The 19,205-nt window shown below is 36.4% G+C and overlaps 1 protein-coding gene across 1 annotated transcript in view; it reads right to left on the bottom strand.

Annotated features, from left to right (window-relative positions):
• Positions 1–4,177: 4,177 nt before the first annotated feature.
• adamts18 (ADAM metallopeptidase with thrombospondin type 1 motif, 18) overlaps positions 4,178–19,205 on the bottom strand; it is a 74,618-nt gene continuing 59,590 nt past the window's right edge. Inside the window, 8 exon segments of the mRNA XM_077520145.1 lie at positions 4,178–4,883; positions 5,848–6,046; positions 6,234–6,399; positions 6,545–6,615; positions 7,703–7,906; positions 11,157–11,246; positions 11,248–11,362; positions 17,940–18,066. Coding sequence (XP_077376271.1) covers positions 4,762–4,883; positions 5,848–6,046; positions 6,234–6,399; positions 6,545–6,615; positions 7,703–7,906; positions 11,157–11,246; positions 11,248–11,362; positions 17,940–18,066 — 1,094 coding nt within the window. The 3' untranslated portion in view covers positions 4,178–4,761.

Below are 19,205 nucleotides of genomic sequence, written 5' to 3'. Positions count from 1 at the left end.
GGGTCTTCTCCGGGTACTCCGGTCTCCTCCCACATTCCAAAGACATGCATGGGAGGTTAAATTGGGCACACTGATTTGTCCCAAAGCCAGCTGGGATAGGCTCCAGCACCCCCGTGACCCTTGTGAGGAGCAAGCAGTTAAGAAAATGGATGGATGGATGGATGGACGGACGGACGGACGGATGGAGCCCTCATTTTTGTACCCGGATGGGCGGACGGATGGACGGACGGACGGATGGATGGATGGATGGATGGATGGAGTCACATCCAAGCCCTCATTATTGTACCCGGATGGACGGATGGATGGATGGGTGGATGGATGATGGATGGATGGATGGATGCATGCATGCATGGATGGATGGATGGATGGATGGACGGACGGACGGATGGATGGATGGATGGATGCATGGATGGATGGATGGATGGATGCATGGATGCATGGATAGATGGATGGATGATACATGGATGGATGGATGGATGGATGGATGGAGTCACATCCAAGCCCTCATTTTTGTACCCGGATGGCTGGATGGGCGGACGGATGGATGGATGGATGGATGGATGCATGGATGGATGGATGGATGGATGCATGGATAGATGGATGGATGATACATGGATGGATGGATGGATGGATGGATGGATGGATGGATGATGGATGGATGCATGGATGGATGGATGCATGCATGGATGGATGGATGGATGGATGGATGGAGTCACATCCAAGCCCTCATTTTTGTACCCGGATGGCTGGATGGGCGGACGGATGGATGGATGGATGGATGGATGGATAGATGGATGGATGGATGCATGGATGGATGGATGGATGGATGCATGGATAGATGGATGGATGATACATGGATGGATGGATGGATGGATGGATGGATGGATGGATGGATGGATGGAGTCACATCCAAGCCCTCATTTTGTACCCGGATGGCTGGACGGATGGACGGCTGGATGGATGATGGATGGATGCATGCATGGATGGATGGATGGATGATGGATGGATGCATGCATGGATGGATGGATGATGGATGGATGGATGGATGGACGGACGGACAGACGGACGGACGGATGATGCATGGATGGATGGATGATGGATGCATGCATGCATGGATGGATGGATGGATGGACGGACGGACGGACGGATGGATGAATGATGGATGGATGGATGCATGGATGGATGGATAGTTTGAAGGGATTAAAATAATAGCGATCACACGACATACTATCACACCAGTTCTAAATTGACTGAGCACACGAAAGTAAACACAGCACCAGGATTATTATAGCTTTGGAATTTTCATTTTAGTTTTTATTTTTGTTTTGAGGTTTGTTAATCAAATTTGCTTAGTTTTAATTAGTTTTCAGGGTGGTTCTGTTAGTTTATATACCGGTATTTAAAAAAAAACAAAAAACAAAAAACTTAGTTTTACGGTAGTTTCAGTATTTATTTATTTATTTTTTAATGTGTATTGTGCGCAATACTTCATAAACTCCATGGTTAATTATAATATAAAAAAAAAAAAAAAAGTCATTTAACTAAAAAAAAAAAAAAAATACATTTCTTACCTAGCATTGCATTTCGGCTAAGTTAAATGAAAAAGCAGGCGTGCCAAAGGTCAAGCAGGCAAATTTGCCGCCGAGGAGCGATGTCATGTGAAGGTCGACACCTTCTATTGGCTGCTGCTAGATGACATCACTTCTGTTTGAAACACTTTCAAACGTCTTCATACCGGAGCTCCAGGTGGGGAAGTGCGACCGTCACTTACCTTTGGTGCTGCTTGGCATGGGTTCGAGACCATGTAAGTTTGTGTGAGTGAGAAAAAAAAAAATAAAAAAAAAATAAAAATAAAACATCCTATTCCAGAATATATTGATATAAGTATACTTAAAATCACATTTGAATTTTAGTTGTAGTTTGTTCATTATTTTTTTGTTAGCTAGCTAAAATAACCTTGCAGCCAATGATAGCCAAGTGTGGTATGTCATCACAAATCTGACCCAGGTTAACAACTACTGGCTTAGAGTTTGAGTAAGGTTAAAAGTTATGCTTGAACTGCGTTTTCGGTCGGTGTTGGCTCGGGTTGTGGTAGGATCCGGTGAAACGATCTACTTTCTATGATCCACACGGGGGAGAGTTAGATAAGGCTAAAGATGTGTGTCGCCTTCTCACAGGTGCTCAGTGAACACCGCCGCTGAAATATGGCAGCTTTTGCAGTAAAGCCTTTGGAGAAATAGAGAGATGGATATTTTAAAGGCGGCATGATGAGACTCTCTTAAGATGTGATCAGGTCCACTGACAGCGGTTGAGGGGGTCCTATCAGGGTTCGCTGCGCACACAAACGAGCGCCTTAGGCTGGGAGGGGGGCGGGACGGCGGCTCGGCGGGGGGGGCATTTGACAGGCTGGAGGTGGGAAAATAACAACCGGGCCCTGAGATGGAGCGGGAGAAAATGTGAAAATGCAGGGCAGAAATAGCTGCATCGATCAGGCGAGGTGGAGGGGATTAAGGGCGACAGGTTCCATTTTGGATTGGATAGATTGGATGCAGGCGGTGTGGACATCGTGCTCCCTGTTACACACTCGAGTTCTGTCCATGCAAACAGACAGCGGCTATTAATCTTCTTACCGGTTGATGAGCGCTGTGAATGCTAATGTCTAGTCCGACGTCTACGTAAATGAACGTCTCGTTGATAATATTTATCTCGATGGTAGAAGGTGGCGGGAATCAACATTTGATTATTTTTTTTTTGGGTAACTTTTGAGGTATCAACAATAAAAACTAGTGATAGACAGTCAATACCAATTATTAGTTGCCAAAGAGACCAATAAGATATTTCAAGTTGCTATTCATTTGCAGTGAAAGAGAAAATATTAACGTCAAATTTTTTAAAAAAATTATAAAGAATTGGCAGCTTTGTTTAAAAAAATATAACAAAAATTACAGGGATATTCATTTGCAGTAAAAGAGAAAATATTAGCCTCATTTTTTTTTTTTTTTAAATATAAAGAATTGGCATCTTTGATTAAAAAAAATATCACAAAAATTACAGGGATATTCATTTGCGGTGAAAAAGAAAATATTAGCATAATTTTTTTTAAATATAAAGAATTGGCAGCTTTGTTTAAAAAAATAAACTAATAATTACAGGGATATTCTTTTGCAGTAAAAAAAAGAAAATATTAGCATCAAATTTTTTAAAAATATAAAGAGTTGGCAGCTTTAAAAAAAAAATAAATACAGGGATATTCGTTTGCAGTAAAAGAGAAAATATTAGCATCATTTTTTTTTTAAATATAAAGAATTGACAGCTTTGTTTAAAAAAATAAAAATTGCAGGGATATTCATTTGCGGTAAAAAAAGAAAATATTAGCATCAAAATTTTTAGAAATATAAAGAATTGGCAAGCTTTGTTGAAGAAAATATAACAAAAATTACAGGGATATTCATTTGCAGTAAAAGAGAAAATATTAGCGTCAAAATTTTAAAAAATATAAAGAATTGGCAGATTTGTAAAAAAAAAAAAAAAAAAAAAAATTACAGGGATATTCATTTGCAGTAAAAGAGAAAATATTATCATCATTTAAAAAAAATAAATAAATAAATAATTGTCAGCTTTGTTTAAAAAATATAGCAAAAATCACAGAGAGCTTCTGGGGTCATTACATCAGCATGTGTTGAACTAAATTAAAAACTAAGCAAGTAAATAGTTCCCTAAAGTTTTTTTACATGAAAATAAATAAATAAGGTGTTCCAAAATTTCAACATAATTGCTTAATTTATTATTTTTTATTTCTAAAAATAAAAAGAGTAGCGACTTCCCAGCGTCAGCATCATTTTTTAAAATAATGTGGAATTTTAAATAAATCCATACATGAAAAATTTCTTGTATCTCACCGAGCGAAAAATGCTTGCGAATGTAGCTAATTTGGGGTTTGTGTCAGGTTTCGTAAAACGTTTCAAAAGATGGTGAAAAATTGTCTGAATATATTTGAAGTGTCTTTGTGAGAAGTAAAAACTGTCTGTTAACAGTTTACAAATCCTGATGAAAACCCTCAATTTACTTTATTGGCCTTCAGATTTGTAAAATGGCCGTATAATCGACCCGGGACGATAATCGGTCTATCCCTAATTTAAAAAACAAAAAAAAGAACAAAAAAAAACAAAAACAGAGGTTGCTTTCTTGATCAAGCTGTATTATTATCATAGCGATACAGGAGAGACACACGCGCACACACAAAAGCATGTTTTTCCACCGTGTCAACACGCATGGAAGATCCTGGCGGTGCGTCAGCAGCAGGAAGCAGAAGAAAAAAAAAAGACGACCAGGAGAAGTGCACCAAATGCTAATAAAAATGCTTCATAGAAAAAAATAAAAATACAAAATGTCATCATGTGGAGAATGTCCATAGTGGGTGAGTTACACGTCACAGATCCACTGCACAACATAATGTAACATCATGAGCAATAAGTTAAATAAAGGCATCGGATCCTTGAAATACACACACGATACTGGCGAGGATAATAACAACAAAAAGGAGGAGCGCTCAAATGTCCCACAGACAGTAAACGTTACGTTTCCAGTTGGTTGATCTTCTCTTCTTTCTTCTTCACTCAGTTCATTTGTCAAGTACTCCAGGAAGGACAAACACATTCTGTCAAGTGCAGTTCCATGTGTTTTGAGAGTTCGAAAAGGTTCGGGAGGAGGGCGGGGGCGGGGGCAGGTTCGAGGACTTTTCCTTCGTCAGTAGGGGGAGCTCTAAAGTCTCCTGCCCGCGCAGGACCGGCAGCACTGATCCCCGTAGAACTTGTGGCCGCAGACGCCGTGCTGGGGGACCAGGTGGCACCAGCTGAAGCGGTCCATGCAGGAGGGCGGCTCGCCTGCGGAGACACCTCAGTATGGAAGCCCATTCCCGAAAGTAAGTATAAAAAAAAAAAAAAGAAAGAAAAATAAAAATAAAAAATAAAACGCCAGTGGATTTTTTTTTTTTTCATTTATTTTGGTAACTTTTGATATATCAACAATAAAAACTAGTGATAGACAGCCACTACCAATTATTAGTTGCCAAGGAGACCAATAAGATTTTTCAAGCCGATATTCATTTGCAGTAAAAGAGAAAATATTAGCGTCAAATTTAAAAATATATATATAAAGAATTGGCAGCTTTGTTTAAAAAAAATATAACAAAAATTACAGAGATATTCATTTGCAGTAAAAGAGAAAATATTAGCCTCATTTTTTTTTTTTTTTATGTAAAGAATTGGCAGCTTTAATTAAAAAAATAACAAAAATTACAGGGAAATTCATTTGCAGTAAAAGAGAAAATATTAGCATCATTTTTTTAATATAAAGAATTGGCAGCTTTGTTTAAAAATATATAACAAAAATTACAGGGATATTCATTTGCGGTAAAAAAAGAAAATATTAGCGTCAAAATTTTTAAAAATATAAAGAATTGGCAGCTTTGTTTAAAAAAAAAATAAAAATTACAGCCACTACCAATTATTAGTTGCCAAGGAGACCAAGATTTTTCAAGCCGATATTCATTTGCAGTAAAAAAGAAAATGTTAGTGGCAAAATTTTTAAAAATATAGAGTTGGCAACTTTGTAAAAAAAAAAAAAAAAAAAAAAAAAATACAGGGATATTCATTCAGTATTAGTGGCAAAATTTGTAAAAATATAGAGTTGGCATAATTGTTTTTTTTTTTTAAACTGTCAGTAACCGGCAGTGATTTTTTTTTTTTTTACTGGCGGGAATGGGCTTCCAGACCTCAGTACCGCTGTCGACAAAAAAAAAAAAAAAAAAAAAAAAAAAAAAAAAATGGCAACTTGGAAGCACTTTACCTCTTATTGTGTTCCCGACGGCTGTGACCCGGTTGTGGTGGTGTTGTTGCGGCGGCGGGACGGGGCGCGGGCAGAACTGGGTGTTGCAGGCCCGCGTAGCGAGCGGTCGCTGGTGGAGCAGGCAGCCGGTCGCCGGGCGACCCTGATGCAGACACTGGACGGCGCGGGTCTGGACGCCTCCGCCGCACGACACCGAGCACTCCAGGAGGAAGTAGAAGAAGAAGAAAAGCGTGAAGAAAAGAAATAGAACGGGGCCCCTGCTGGCTAAGGGGCCCCAAGCAATTGTCTGCCTTTACTACGCCTTTGGTGACATACATTATTTGACTTTTTTTTTTTTTTTTAGCTTGTAACAATGTGTGTGTCACTTTAATGGTGTTGATGGGTACCTGTTGCCATGGAGACGAGTACCAGCTTGACACCACAGCGCCAGGGACGGTCCTGCCCGCCAGGACCCGGGCCAGCTCGGGGCACGGGCCCCGGTCGCAAGCCTGCTGCAGATCGGCCGACGGTTTGCCGAGGTTCCTGCACCTCCTCACGGGAAACTCCACAAATCTGAAAAGGAACACATGCTATTAAAAAAAAAAACATGAATTTTTTTTTGCATCTAAAACAGTCATTTAAGTTTAAGTTGGGGGACAGCGTATGACTGAATTGGACTTTTGTGGAGTCAAGTGATATTGTTGCAAAGACTTCTTACCCTCCCTGGAAGTCTTTCTCCCCACATCGGAGTTCTCGTTTCTGCAGGCCAGGACCGCATGACGCGGAGCACTAAAAAGACAAAAATTCCAAAATGTCTTCGACTGTGTGTGCGCGAGTAAATTAACCACAAACGATGATTACCAAACAGTTAATAATAATTTCAAACTCATCTTTAAAAAAAAATGACAAGCTTGTCTCTCAGTTACTTCAAAATACTTCCTTGACACCAATTATTGTACTACTTTCCTATTTAGGCAGCATCTTGTGGCTTCTAACTAATTGCAGAAAGAGCACAGAAATTACTTATATGTGAGTTGTTTTTTTTAAGTAAATAGCTTCAGATTGATTCCATGAAAAAACATGAATAGGCAAAATTGTAAATAGAGATGCACAGTATTGTATTTTATTTTATTTTTTTTTAAATGTCACAGCTCTCCAAAAATTCTCCAAGGATATAAATTTTCCACAAATATATCATTTTGCTATTTTATTCTCAAATATTGTAACTTTTTTTTTTTTTTTTTTCAAATAGCAAAAAAACTATTTTTCTAAAAAAAAAAATTCTCCTAAGTTTATAATGTTTGGGGGGATTTTTTTCAAACTATTAATTTTTTTTCAAACTATTAATTTGACAAAAATAAATAAATAAATAAAATGGTACATGCACAGTAGATTACAATTTTCTGGAAAAATATTCATTATATTATATTTTTCCTCTCAAAAATCATACAACATTCTTCCTTAAAAAATGAATTTTTTTTTCACTCAAAAATATTGAATTTATTATTTGCAAAAACCAACTTTGCACTTAATAAGAGTGCAATTTCTAAAAATAATAATAATAGTAAAAAAATAATAATAAAATAAATTGAAAGTATGTAATATTTTTTTCTAAAAAAAAAAAAATACGAATTTATTCTTGAAAATTATAGAGGCCTTTTTCAAAAGCCATGCAAATATAACTCCAAGTTTTATTCTATATTTCATCATGGAAGGACTGAAATGTCCTTCCAAGTGTAACAAATATGCATAATGCACACAGTATATGTACTCTATGAATTCTGCGTGACGAGCTATTCCATAAAGGAGAAGTTCCTTTGAGGCTGCGGCCTCCATATTTGAAGTGGGTCAAAGCATCATACCTCCGCGTTCTTACCTCTCCCCAGGAAGTGTGCGTCCACTGCAGCCTGTCGTTCTTGGGGCACCGGCGCAGCACGCAGCTCTCCTGGGCTTTGGGTCGCTGGTTCTGTCTGCACATGCTGTCGGGCACCACCGCCGCCGCCGCCGCCGCCGCCGCGGGGTCGGCGCTTTGGCAGAACACGCTTCGCTTCCTCAGTCCACGGCCGCAACTCTTGGAGCACTGAGGGCGAGGAGACGCGGTCAGACACAGGTGGCGTCCTCTGGAGGGTTAGTGGAAGCGAGCGTACGTGCGTGCGTGTGAACCTCACACGATTTTTTTTTAACCTTGCTCGGGATTTAAAATATACGCTCCACTTTTTTGGACTACTTCCAAGTGACCCAAATATTTGACTAACTTTATTCTTGGAAGAGTACAACTTGTTCTCCCAAATATGCAACACGTCAGTGCATGTTTCCTAGTTGGAGGTGGAAATGTTGCCAAAATTGCAAAAAAAAAAAAAAAAAAAAAATACTTTAATCAATGAAAGTTTACCTTTTTTTCTCCACAAACATTAACATTTTACCTTTGAAAAAACAAAATAAATATTCTACTCGTGTTTCTGACAAAATTGTAAAATTGCAATTATTTTCTTGAAATTTTTTTTTATTCTTTAAACTTGGCTATTTTCTTCTCCAAAACGTTAAAATTTTATCTTTAAAAAAAAACAAAAAAAACAAAACAATGTTCTACTCGTGTTTCTGACATTTTTTTTTCTAAAATTCTAAGTAAGATTGCAATTATTTTCTTGAAAAAATGTCAATTAATGAAAAAATATGACTTAAAAAAATTGACTTTATTTTTGAAAATTAGCCATTTTCTTCTCCAAAACATTAAGATTTTACCTTAAAAAAAAACAAACAAAAAACAATGTCCAACTCGTGTTTCTGACATTTGTTTTTTCTAAAATTGAAGACTACAATTATTTTCTTGAAAAAAAAGGCAATTATTGAAAAAAATATGACTACAAAAAGTTTACTTTATTCTTGAAAGTTGGCTATTTTCTTCTCCAAAACATTAAAATTTGATCTTTAAAAAAACAAAACAAAACAACAATGTTCTACTCGTGTTTCTAACAGGTTTTTTTTTTCTAAAATTGTAAGACTGCAATTATCTTTTTTTGAAAAATGTCAATTATTGAAAATATATGACTAAAAAAAATGGACTTTATTCTTGAAAGTTGGCTATTTTCTTCTCCAAAATCATTAACATTTTATCTACAACAAAACAAATGTCCTATTCATGTTTCTGACATTTTTTTTCTAAAATTGTAAGCCTACAATGAATTTTTTTTTCAAAAAAATTCATATAAATGAGAGTTAATGGTTTTTTTTAATCAACAAAACATCACTTAAATCTAAAAGAAAAGTTTTTAATTTGGGAGAGCACCAGTAACAGGTATTGGTATCGTGCCATTAGGCAGGCCTTATTTTGAAGTATTGTTACTCGCGACGACAATCAGGATAGAAAATAAAAGATGAGAAAATTGCCATTAATTTCATACAATTTTGAGGAAAAATGCTATATTGGAATATATACCGGTAGGTCTTTTTTTTTTTTTTTTTATTTCATATCGGTACTTGGTATTGGTTTGGAAAAAAAGTGGGAATATTTTTCTCTCTGAATATACATATATAGAAGAAATAGTGAGTAAAGGAGTAACTGCATTGCTAATTCCGGACACGCTCGGCTAGCAAAGCGAAGGTCGCCGTTTGGCTGAAGCTCCATGATGGAGCCAAACAACATTAAATGCAATAATAAGGCCATCGCTCACAAATGAATGTGACCTCCAATCATCAGAGGATCGGGCAACACAACAACAGTAAACTTCAGATGGGGGGGGGGGGGGGGGGGGTGCAACTGCTCATCGGGGACGCCAGGGCGCTTTATGTGACTGCACCCATCAACATAGACGACATTTATATACACACGCACGCACGCACACCAAAGATACAAACAAGCTGCCCGATCCCAGCAGTGCTTTTGACACTGAAAGCTTCCATTGGTCTTTTCAAGGAGAATGTCTTTAACCGCCATTTGAACTCAGCACACAGTCACACACCTGTCACCAAGATTGACGGATCAGTGAAAGCCCACAACCTCTCTGTCTTTTTTTTTTTTTTTTTTTTTTTTTTACTAAACATAATTATGATCTGGCCTGGCATGGCCTATATAAAGTTTTACAACATATCAGATTCTAGAAAACTTAAAACTTACTCCTCCCCCCCATAGAAAGCTGGCTTTGATTTGAGAGAGAAAAAAAAAAAAAAAAGCTTAAAAGCAAAAGTCATCTTGTCCTGAAAAATACATCTAAAAGTCAAAACAAATCTGAATTTATTCTAAAATCTCATTTTTGTCTTTACAGCACATCGTGTTTCTGTAAAAATACGACTTTTATTTATTTATTTATTTTTTCTTTTGCTAAAAAATAAAACCTTTTATATCAAAATTTAACTAAAAACAAACAAAAACGCAGTTCTTGTATGAATGCTGTCCATCCATCCATCCATTTTCTTGACCGCTTATTCTTCACAAGGGTCGCGGTGTCCAAAATATGGCTCAAATATTGTTTTTTTTTCCAAAACAATAAAAAAAAAAAAAAAAAAAAAACTTTTACCAAAAGATTACCACTTAAAAAAAAAAAAGTAGAACTGTTTTCATGAAAATATCATTTTTTTTCCCTCAATCCAAATCATTTTTGACGATGTAAATCTTTTTTCTTGACAAATCATGCTCATATTATTATTATTATTATTATTATTATTATTATTATTATTATTATTAACAATAATAACAAGAAGAAGAAGAAGAGGACATGCCGAGTAACATTTAAAGGATGATAAAAACAATATTTTTTTAGTTAGTGTGACATAATATTTTAGAATTTGTACAATTTCAAATAATTACTATTTAATTTGGGGGTTCCAACATCAGCAAAAACGTGTGTCATATTTTCAGTTACTTCTTGCAAGTTGTCAGCTGGCGAAATTTCCAGCAGAGGGCAGCAGTGTGTTGAGGATGAGTGAGACACGTTTCTTTCTTGTTTACTTCTTCGCTCTTGTAAAGCCTTTCATTATGCAAACATCTTGAAAACATGTCACCATGTTTTAATTTAAGGCCACAGAGGCTCCATTTAAATTCACATATGTCCACAAAAGTAAAAAAGATGGATTTTTGCTGACATCCCACTTAAAAAAAAAAGTGAAAACAACAAAAATTTGGGAAAAAGAACAAAGTTGGACTACAGTTTCTCTAATTTAAAAGTAGGCATAGTGCTTCAATCCACAAGAACTTCGTTTCGTCCAATTAGGCCAAACGGATGCTTGCTCTTTCAAACATATAGAATTCGTTGACAACATGGTTTTAGTAGCCAGGCAAAAAAAAAAAAAAAGAAAAAGTGACGTGACACGCTTTGATTGACACATGAGGGTACCTGCGACCAGGCGGCGGTGTTCCACCCGGGCGGGCAGGCCTGCGTGTTGCAGGGCCGGAGTTGCGCCGGCGAGATGACGGGGCACAGGGAAGTGCGCGGCCGCCTCGTCCCGCTGGTACGTCACCTTCCTCATGCAACGCAGCGTCCTGCTCTGCTGGCCGCCGCCGCACGAGCGACTGCATGCTGCCCATTCTCCTGTCCACCAACTGAAAGAAACAGGAATTGATTTTCAAGGATCGTAAATGCAATTCAAAATAAATAAATAAATATATACATAAATAAATGAATAAATAAATCTCGAGGTTGCTAGAAAGTTCATCTTTGACACTTTTTCTTCTTGTTAGTGCTGAGTCAGATTTTTTGTTTTGACTTTACAACGCAACAGGTCGTTTCTCATTTTGCTCAGTAAACATTCAATATATTTTAATTTTTTTTTTTTAAAGACAATTTTCATTAAAAAAAAAAGAAAAAAAGACATTATACAAGACTTTGCAGAAAAATACACTTTAACTAAAAAAAACATCTTTTAAAAACTACTTTTATGGTTTTTCTTTTTCCTTTTTCTAATTAAATAAAATATATATTGATCTTATCTTAAATTATAATGATTCTGTTTATTTTTTTTTCTCAAAAACATAACTGCAATGCAACATTTACCATGTACTATTTTTCTCAAAAAAAATTGGTATTTTTATTTGACCATTTTGCGAAAGTATTTCTATAATATATTACATTAATAAAAAAGATATGATTTTTTCCTCATAAAATTGCATCCTTTAAAAAAAAAGACCACATTATTTCTTAAAAATAAGCGAGAATTTTTCAATAATAGATATTTTCTCCAAACAAAATCTTAAATAAACAAATAAATAAATAAATAAATAAATAATACATTTTTTTTAATAAAGTAGAATTTTTCTCCAAAACATCACTTTTCAGGAAAAAAAATTGCATTTATTTATTTATTTTTTTAAATAATAAAAAAAAAAAAATGCAATAAAATATGAATGGAAAAAATGGCACATTTTTCTGAAAAAAATAATTATATATATATAATTATATATATATATATATATATATATATATATATATATATATATATATATATATATATATATATATATATATATATATATATATATACATACATATATATATATATATATATATATACATATATATATATAATTTTTTTTCCTTGAAACGTCCCAAGGCTATACTATTTTTTATTTATTTTTTAATTAATCAAACATTTTTTCACAAATGTTGATGGTTTTCCTCAGCTATTTCAAAATGAGATTTTATGAATGACATCCAAAAAATGAATGTCAAGTCATTATGTTTCATAGTAGTCCTTTACATGATTTAGTCCAAAAATTATTTCTTAGTTACAGAATAAGATTCTTGAATGACAGTCAATAAAAAAAAATAAAATAAAAAAAAAGACAGATAAATTATTTGTGTTGATTTTGGACAAAGTCAAATTATGTGAAATAGCTCAGGAACTAAGATCCTAAATCCCAAATTATCCGTAAAAAACTTTATATTTGAATTCAACTATGCACTAACCAACTAAACGGAATTCGAATGAGATCAGATCTTTTGAGTCCTCCACATCTTTTTGCTCCAAAATAGCCGCCGCCGTCTTTGGCACCGCAGCTCAAGGGGGAGATTACTGCAAACGAGTGGTCTGACCACCGCGGGATTTTAGGCGGGAGAGCGATGGTCGAGTCGCGCAGATGCTTCTGGAGGCTGCAAAAATAAAAACGACCTCGGGGCACGGAGGCGTTTTGCCTTCTCTTAGAATTCCGCAGACAATATTTTGGGGGAAAAGAGTTGCTTTAAGGACCGGTTCTTTTCTTCACTGTGTTTTTGTCCGGGATTATAAATAACAACATGTCACCGCTCACTCGAATTTGCATCTGACAAATGCTCTCTGAATCGGACCAAATGAGCAACGTGAAAAAGAAGACGTACAGAAAGTCTGCCATCTTGGATGGCAGTGACCATTTGAATTTCATTTGGACCATTTGCACTCCTTCGAAGATGGAAATCATTCGAGAAATTTACTCTGACTGTCTGAGTGAATTTGACACACGTACAGTCAACCAAACGATCAGCAACACTAAATTGAAAGGTTTTTGAGTTTTAAGAATTGCACGCGAGCGGCGCAAAGTTTGCCGACTCACCATAAAAATACAAAACACTAATAATCCATTTTAAAAATCAGCCCCACTTGACTAAATCAAATTTGGTAGGCAAGTCTGTCATGAGAAGACCCACAAAAAAATAAAAGTCAAACCTGAAAATGCCAGGAAGTGCCAATCAAAGACAAACTCACCCGAAAGATTTCATACTATTTCTACCAAAGTTTGACCACATATACTAGACAGAAGGTGACATTGCGCTGCAAAAAAAAAAAAAATAAAAAAAAATAATGGAATTCTTCTCATTGTGAGTGGGCGAGCATGGCGGCAAAGTTTGATGACCCAGAATTAAACACAAAGCTCTACATGAACAAACTCCACACGTGCGGGCAAGTTTGATGTCTCACCAAGAACACAAAAGTCCAATAACTCAACCCTTACAAAGTGAAATCTCTTCATTGTCTTCGTGTGCGTCTCAACTTCACAACAAGCTTGTGAAACTGACACTGAAGCGTGTACACAATCCCCACTTCCACTCGTTATATGACCAATTTTGTTGCCGCACCGCAGTCACCGCTCTCTTTTCCTTGACGGCCAAACGGCGGCGTGGGGGGTCAAAGTGTATAAAGCAGGTCGGCGTGTGTTTCGTGGACTGACTGGGTCTGGCGAGACAGGCCGGGGCCCCGCGGGAATCTCAGCGCAATAAAACATGTCAGCAGCCAAAGTGCAAAAGTTACAAGTAAGTCGTTCGCATTATGAATGAGAAAAGAACCATGATTGCTAATTGAAGAAGTTATCTGGGAAAAACCGACAAGGCAAGATTGTTTGTTGATGCCTCTGTCGCTCAAACAGATGATGAGATTATTTCTAATCAACGGGTTGATTTCTATTTGTGGAAAAGTGTCGGTCATCATTGTTGAGTGGAGCTATTTCCGATACGTGAGTGTTTCTAAGGTAGCGCTACTCAGGTGGACCTCAACAACCCTTGTTATTTGCAGAGGATAGAAAAAAAAAAAGTATTATTTGTTAAACCCTAAATATACCACAAGTTATGAGCCCAAAGTACTTAAATAGCATTTAAAATTCATCTTACATTAATTACCTTAAAAAAAAAAAAAAAAGCAGCAATAAAGCAATAACACCTGTTTTGTTTGTTAGCAGATATTCATTTCCTGGTATGTGATTAATCGTGATTAATTATATAAAAATTGTGCAATTAATCGATGAATTTGTTACAAAATTTTAATCACCTAACAGCATATATACAGTAGGGATGTAACGATATCCAAACATCACGATACGATAATTATCACGATACTGTGTGGGGGTTGGCGATATTTAAAAAAGATCACAATATTGAAAAAAAAAAAAAAAAAAAAAAAGAGCTCATACTAAAAAAAAAAAAGCACAATATTGTGCTTTTGTACATAACAGCAATGCATATAAACCACCTACAATCTCTCATAACAATATTGAGGCACTTACTTGCTAATGCAAGCACACATTGATCACTTCACAAGCAAATTAGGTTCCGCTTTATCTGACAATTAGTATAGATTTGAAACACAGAAGGCCAAAACATCCCTAATTAAAATCAAATTGCACTAATAAACTAGCCACTAGAGGGTGCTAGAACTGCACAAATGGAAACCAACCTGACTTTTTGAACAGATGTGTTCCTTTTAAATATTGTGAACATGACGACGACGATATTGTGGCAGTTTTAATATCACGATATCACGATATTGCCTTTATCGTGACATCCCATATACAGTATATAAAATGTTTCATGTGGCTGGTCAAGCAGGGTCTGAATGAGGTAATAACCCAGACTCAATTCAAAAATCTTAGTCTCACGTGTATCACTCTATCACTATATTTTCTTGATACCAATTACTACTTTCCTATTGGGCTTTGGTGACATCTTGTCGTTACAAATGGCGCGCAAACACACTGTGAGAGCCGTGAATTGGCGAGTTTCTCAGCAATTAGCTGAGTACGCGTTCCACAGAAAAATACGCAACTAGACTAGTCTGCTACTGTCGGCCCCCTTCCAAACAAAGGGGCCGTGTCCGGACGTGCACGGCGGGGTGGGGGGGGGCTCTTTAATACCTTCAGCTGAGATAAGAGAAATGCAATGCCTGAGATTAGTGGCAGGAAATGGCGTCTCGAGTGTTGGGAACAGAGGCCGCGTGTTGGCGGCGGTACGCGTCGATCGGCTCTCCGGCCCGGCCCGGACTTGTCGCGGCAGCCCGAGCGAGCCAAAGCGTCAACGTCCCCGACCATCCGACGCTTGCTTTGCATGTCTATTTTTTCGGCCTCGCGGCTTGGACGCGCGACGCGTAATTGCAGCATTAGGTGGAAGTGCTCGTGCTCTCCCTGACCCCAAAACGCCGTGCCCTGCCTCTTGGGCGCAGCGCGCATGTAAATCACTTGCCGGGGGAGGAAACGGGGTGCCGCTTCGACTTGAGCGCCACCGCAGCGCTCGAGCCTGCGTGCGTGCGCGCACGCCCTCTTGAAAGCCTTTCGATGCACGAGGTCGAAACATGGGTGGGCTGATCGGCCAAAGAGGTTTTATTGACGTCAAAAGTATGGAGGACCAAAACTGCCAAAATTCGAAATAAATAAATGACTAAATAAATAAATAAATGTCTAAAAGTGAAAATAAAAATGAATATATAAAAAAAATATCATTCCAAAATTATATCTAAAAAAATACATTTTAATGGAAATAAATCCATTTTTATTTTCACTTTTCGTTATTTATTTATTTATTTATTTAGACATTTATTTAATTATTTAGTCATTTATTTTGTCTAAATAAATAAATAAATGACGATAAGTGAAAATAAAAACGGATTTATTTCCATTTATATTTATTTTTTTAGATATAATTTTGGAATTATATATTTTTTTATATTCCTTTTTATTTTCACTTTTAGACATTTATTTATTTATTTCGAATTTTGGCAGTTTTGGTCCTCCATACAAAAGATGGTTTTAAAACGTAAATAAAACGCTGCCAGGTAAAGACGATGGCACATCTGCTTCGGGATTTGAATGTGAACTTTCTTTCCTGTGTTGAGTTTGCATGTTGTCCACATACTTTTCTCTCAATCCAAACATCTCCATTTTAGGTTTATTGATTTATTGACTTTATTGATAAGACTATAAATTATCCACAGGTATGAATGAGAATGGTTGTTTTTCGCAGCTTGAACTCAATAATCAAGTGGTTTGAAACCAGCGGCCGGGAGGCCATTTGTGGCCCACGTAATGATATTTCCCGGCGCACTACTGAGCGACCATTTGACCGCTTTCTCTGAAACGTCATTCTGAAGTGACACCAATTGGAAGGAAAACATCACGTCACCCAGTTCCAGTCATTTCTGTTTCAAAACCTGCCATGATGACACAGGTTGGCCACGAGAAAGACCAATTTCAAGAAAAGCCAGAGGCGCATAGTTTTTTTTGTTTGTTTGTTTTTGCACAGGAAATCAGACGCCATGACTCAACGAGACATGCTGAGGAGTATGCAAAGTACCAGATTGCAAAGATTGAAAAACTTGCATTAGTTGTACTTTTTTTGGACACTTGAACCTCTTTTTTTTGGGGGGGGGGGGGGGGGGGGGGGGTTAGCCTACATGATGCAGCCCAGACACCCTCAGACTCTCTCTATTGACCTCCAAAAAAGTTGAGTTTGATACCCCTGCAATATTCAGTTCTAAAAAATCCAAATAAACACATCACCTCCCTTTCGTATATATGTAATATAAAAAGTCACCTGATTTCTTTTCAGTTCTAGGGATATTCTATATTCTAAAAATAGGATTTATTTTATTTATTTGGATTATTTTATTAGGATTTATTTTATTTATTTTAAGGCGATTGATTTCTATTAAAGTAATATTTCCTTTTAAACAAACAAACAAAAAAGTGTCCATTGTGTTTAGTAACATTTCACTTGCAACAATGTTACAACAAGAGGACTGGTAAAGCGAGTGAGGACACTGCAATGTGCATTCCAGACCAGTGGGAGGCGATCCTGATTTATAGTGAAACATTTTTCTTCGAAAGAAAGATGAGATGAATCCTTAGTTCATCTCTTTAAAGTGTCAATAAACATGTCAGTGTCATCAGAATGACAAGTCTGATTGTCACTGTGTGACAAATTGCTTCATCATTTATTCATTATTATTATTATTCATCTGGATGGATGTTCTAATGTAACTTATGGCTAAAGTTCTGATCTGAGAAATGGACCTAAATGACTGATTAAAAACTTTAAATCTGTCTTTATGTGGTGGACAACATGAAGAACACAGCGTCACGTTATAGCAATCGGATTAAAACACCGCCTGCGATTTTAACGCGACGCACGACGGGACGCGTCCCGTTGACCTGAGCCGCAAACTCTTTCGGTGAGTTTCTCAAAAAGGAACAGGGGAGAGATTAAAGAGTGGGCAGAAGAGGAAGGCGAAGGAGGAGGAAAGCAACTCGACCGCGGACAAAGTGCAGACTCCCCGAAACCGCAAAGCGCGGCGAGGGCGCGCAAGCCTGTAATAAAAAGCAGCGCAACATTTGGCAACATGGAGGCGCATCCCCGCAAACCACAAACACACACGCAAGCACTTACTATGCAGGGCAGGGCTGCGTATTGCAGAGGTGCGAGCCCAGCGTGGGTCTCGTGAGCGGATTGCACATGGTGGCGTTGACGTGAACTTTCTGGTCCTGGAGGCAAATGGCTTTCGTGGAAATGCGACCTGGAGGGATGGAAACATGAAACATTTTTTAGTATGGAGTTCCCTAAAAACCCAGTTTGACGTCATTCAATGTTTATTTATTTATTATTATTATTATTATTATTATTATAAATTCAATCTCTGGTGTGATAACCTTATTTATTGACTGAATTTTTATTTTATATTTTATTATTATTATTATTAATTCAATCTCTGGTGTAATAACCTTATTTATTGATTGATTTAATTATTTTATTTTATTTTATTATGTGTTCTTATTGCTGCTGGACATGTAAAGGGAGCCATCCCAAAGGGATCAATAAAGTCAAATCTAAGTCTAAGTCTAAGTCTATTGGTCCGAAAATTACTACAAATAATGTATCTGAAACAAGGTTATTTTGTTAACTAAAACTAACGAAAAAAACCTAAAATTCACAAATCAATTTTGTTAACGAAATAAAATAAAAACGAGAATGCTTTGAAAAAAAAACTAAACTAACTGAAACTACATTTTACGTTTACAAAACTAATGAAAACTAACTATAATTATAGTATAATTAGATATATAGCATATATTTAAGTAGATGTATTTTGATATTAACCAGATAAGGACGTTTGAAAGTGTGTCACACAGAAGCGACGTCATCTAGCAGCAGCCAATAGAAAAACACCTTCAGATGACGTCGCTCCCATGGTGTTTTTTAAATATTGCGCACAAGTAATACACATTTTAAAAAAACAAACTAAAACTAATACTGAAACTAGCTAAAACTAAGTATTTATAGTATTTATTAAATAACTAAAATTAATAAAAAATGAACAGAATCACCATGAAAACGAATTAAAACGAACTAAGTTTCAAAAACAAAACTCAAAACGAAATAAAAACTAACTAAAATGAAAAGTTCCAAAAACTGTTTTATGCTACATCTGATTTAGCAATTTGAAGGGTGAAAAAAAACAACTGTTGATTAAATCGAAACAAACAATGAAATTGCTGTTTCGTTTACTACCATGTGAAGAGAAAGAAAAATATATATACAATACATTCATCGGCCATTCAATGTAATCCAAGTATCTCGTGTGTATTTTTTATTTTTTATTTTTTTAAATACACATTGCTGGTAAATAATGCCTGAAGGCTTTTGAGTGAAGCGTCC

Source organism: Festucalex cinctus, chromosome 4, assembly GCF_051991245.1.
Source record: "Festucalex cinctus isolate MCC-2025b chromosome 4, RoL_Fcin_1.0, whole genome shotgun sequence".
Lineage (NCBI taxonomy): Eukaryota > Metazoa > Chordata > Actinopteri > Syngnathiformes > Syngnathidae > Festucalex > Festucalex cinctus.
Note: the sequence above shows the minus strand (reverse complement) of the source record. Positions and strands in the feature narration are given on the sequence as shown.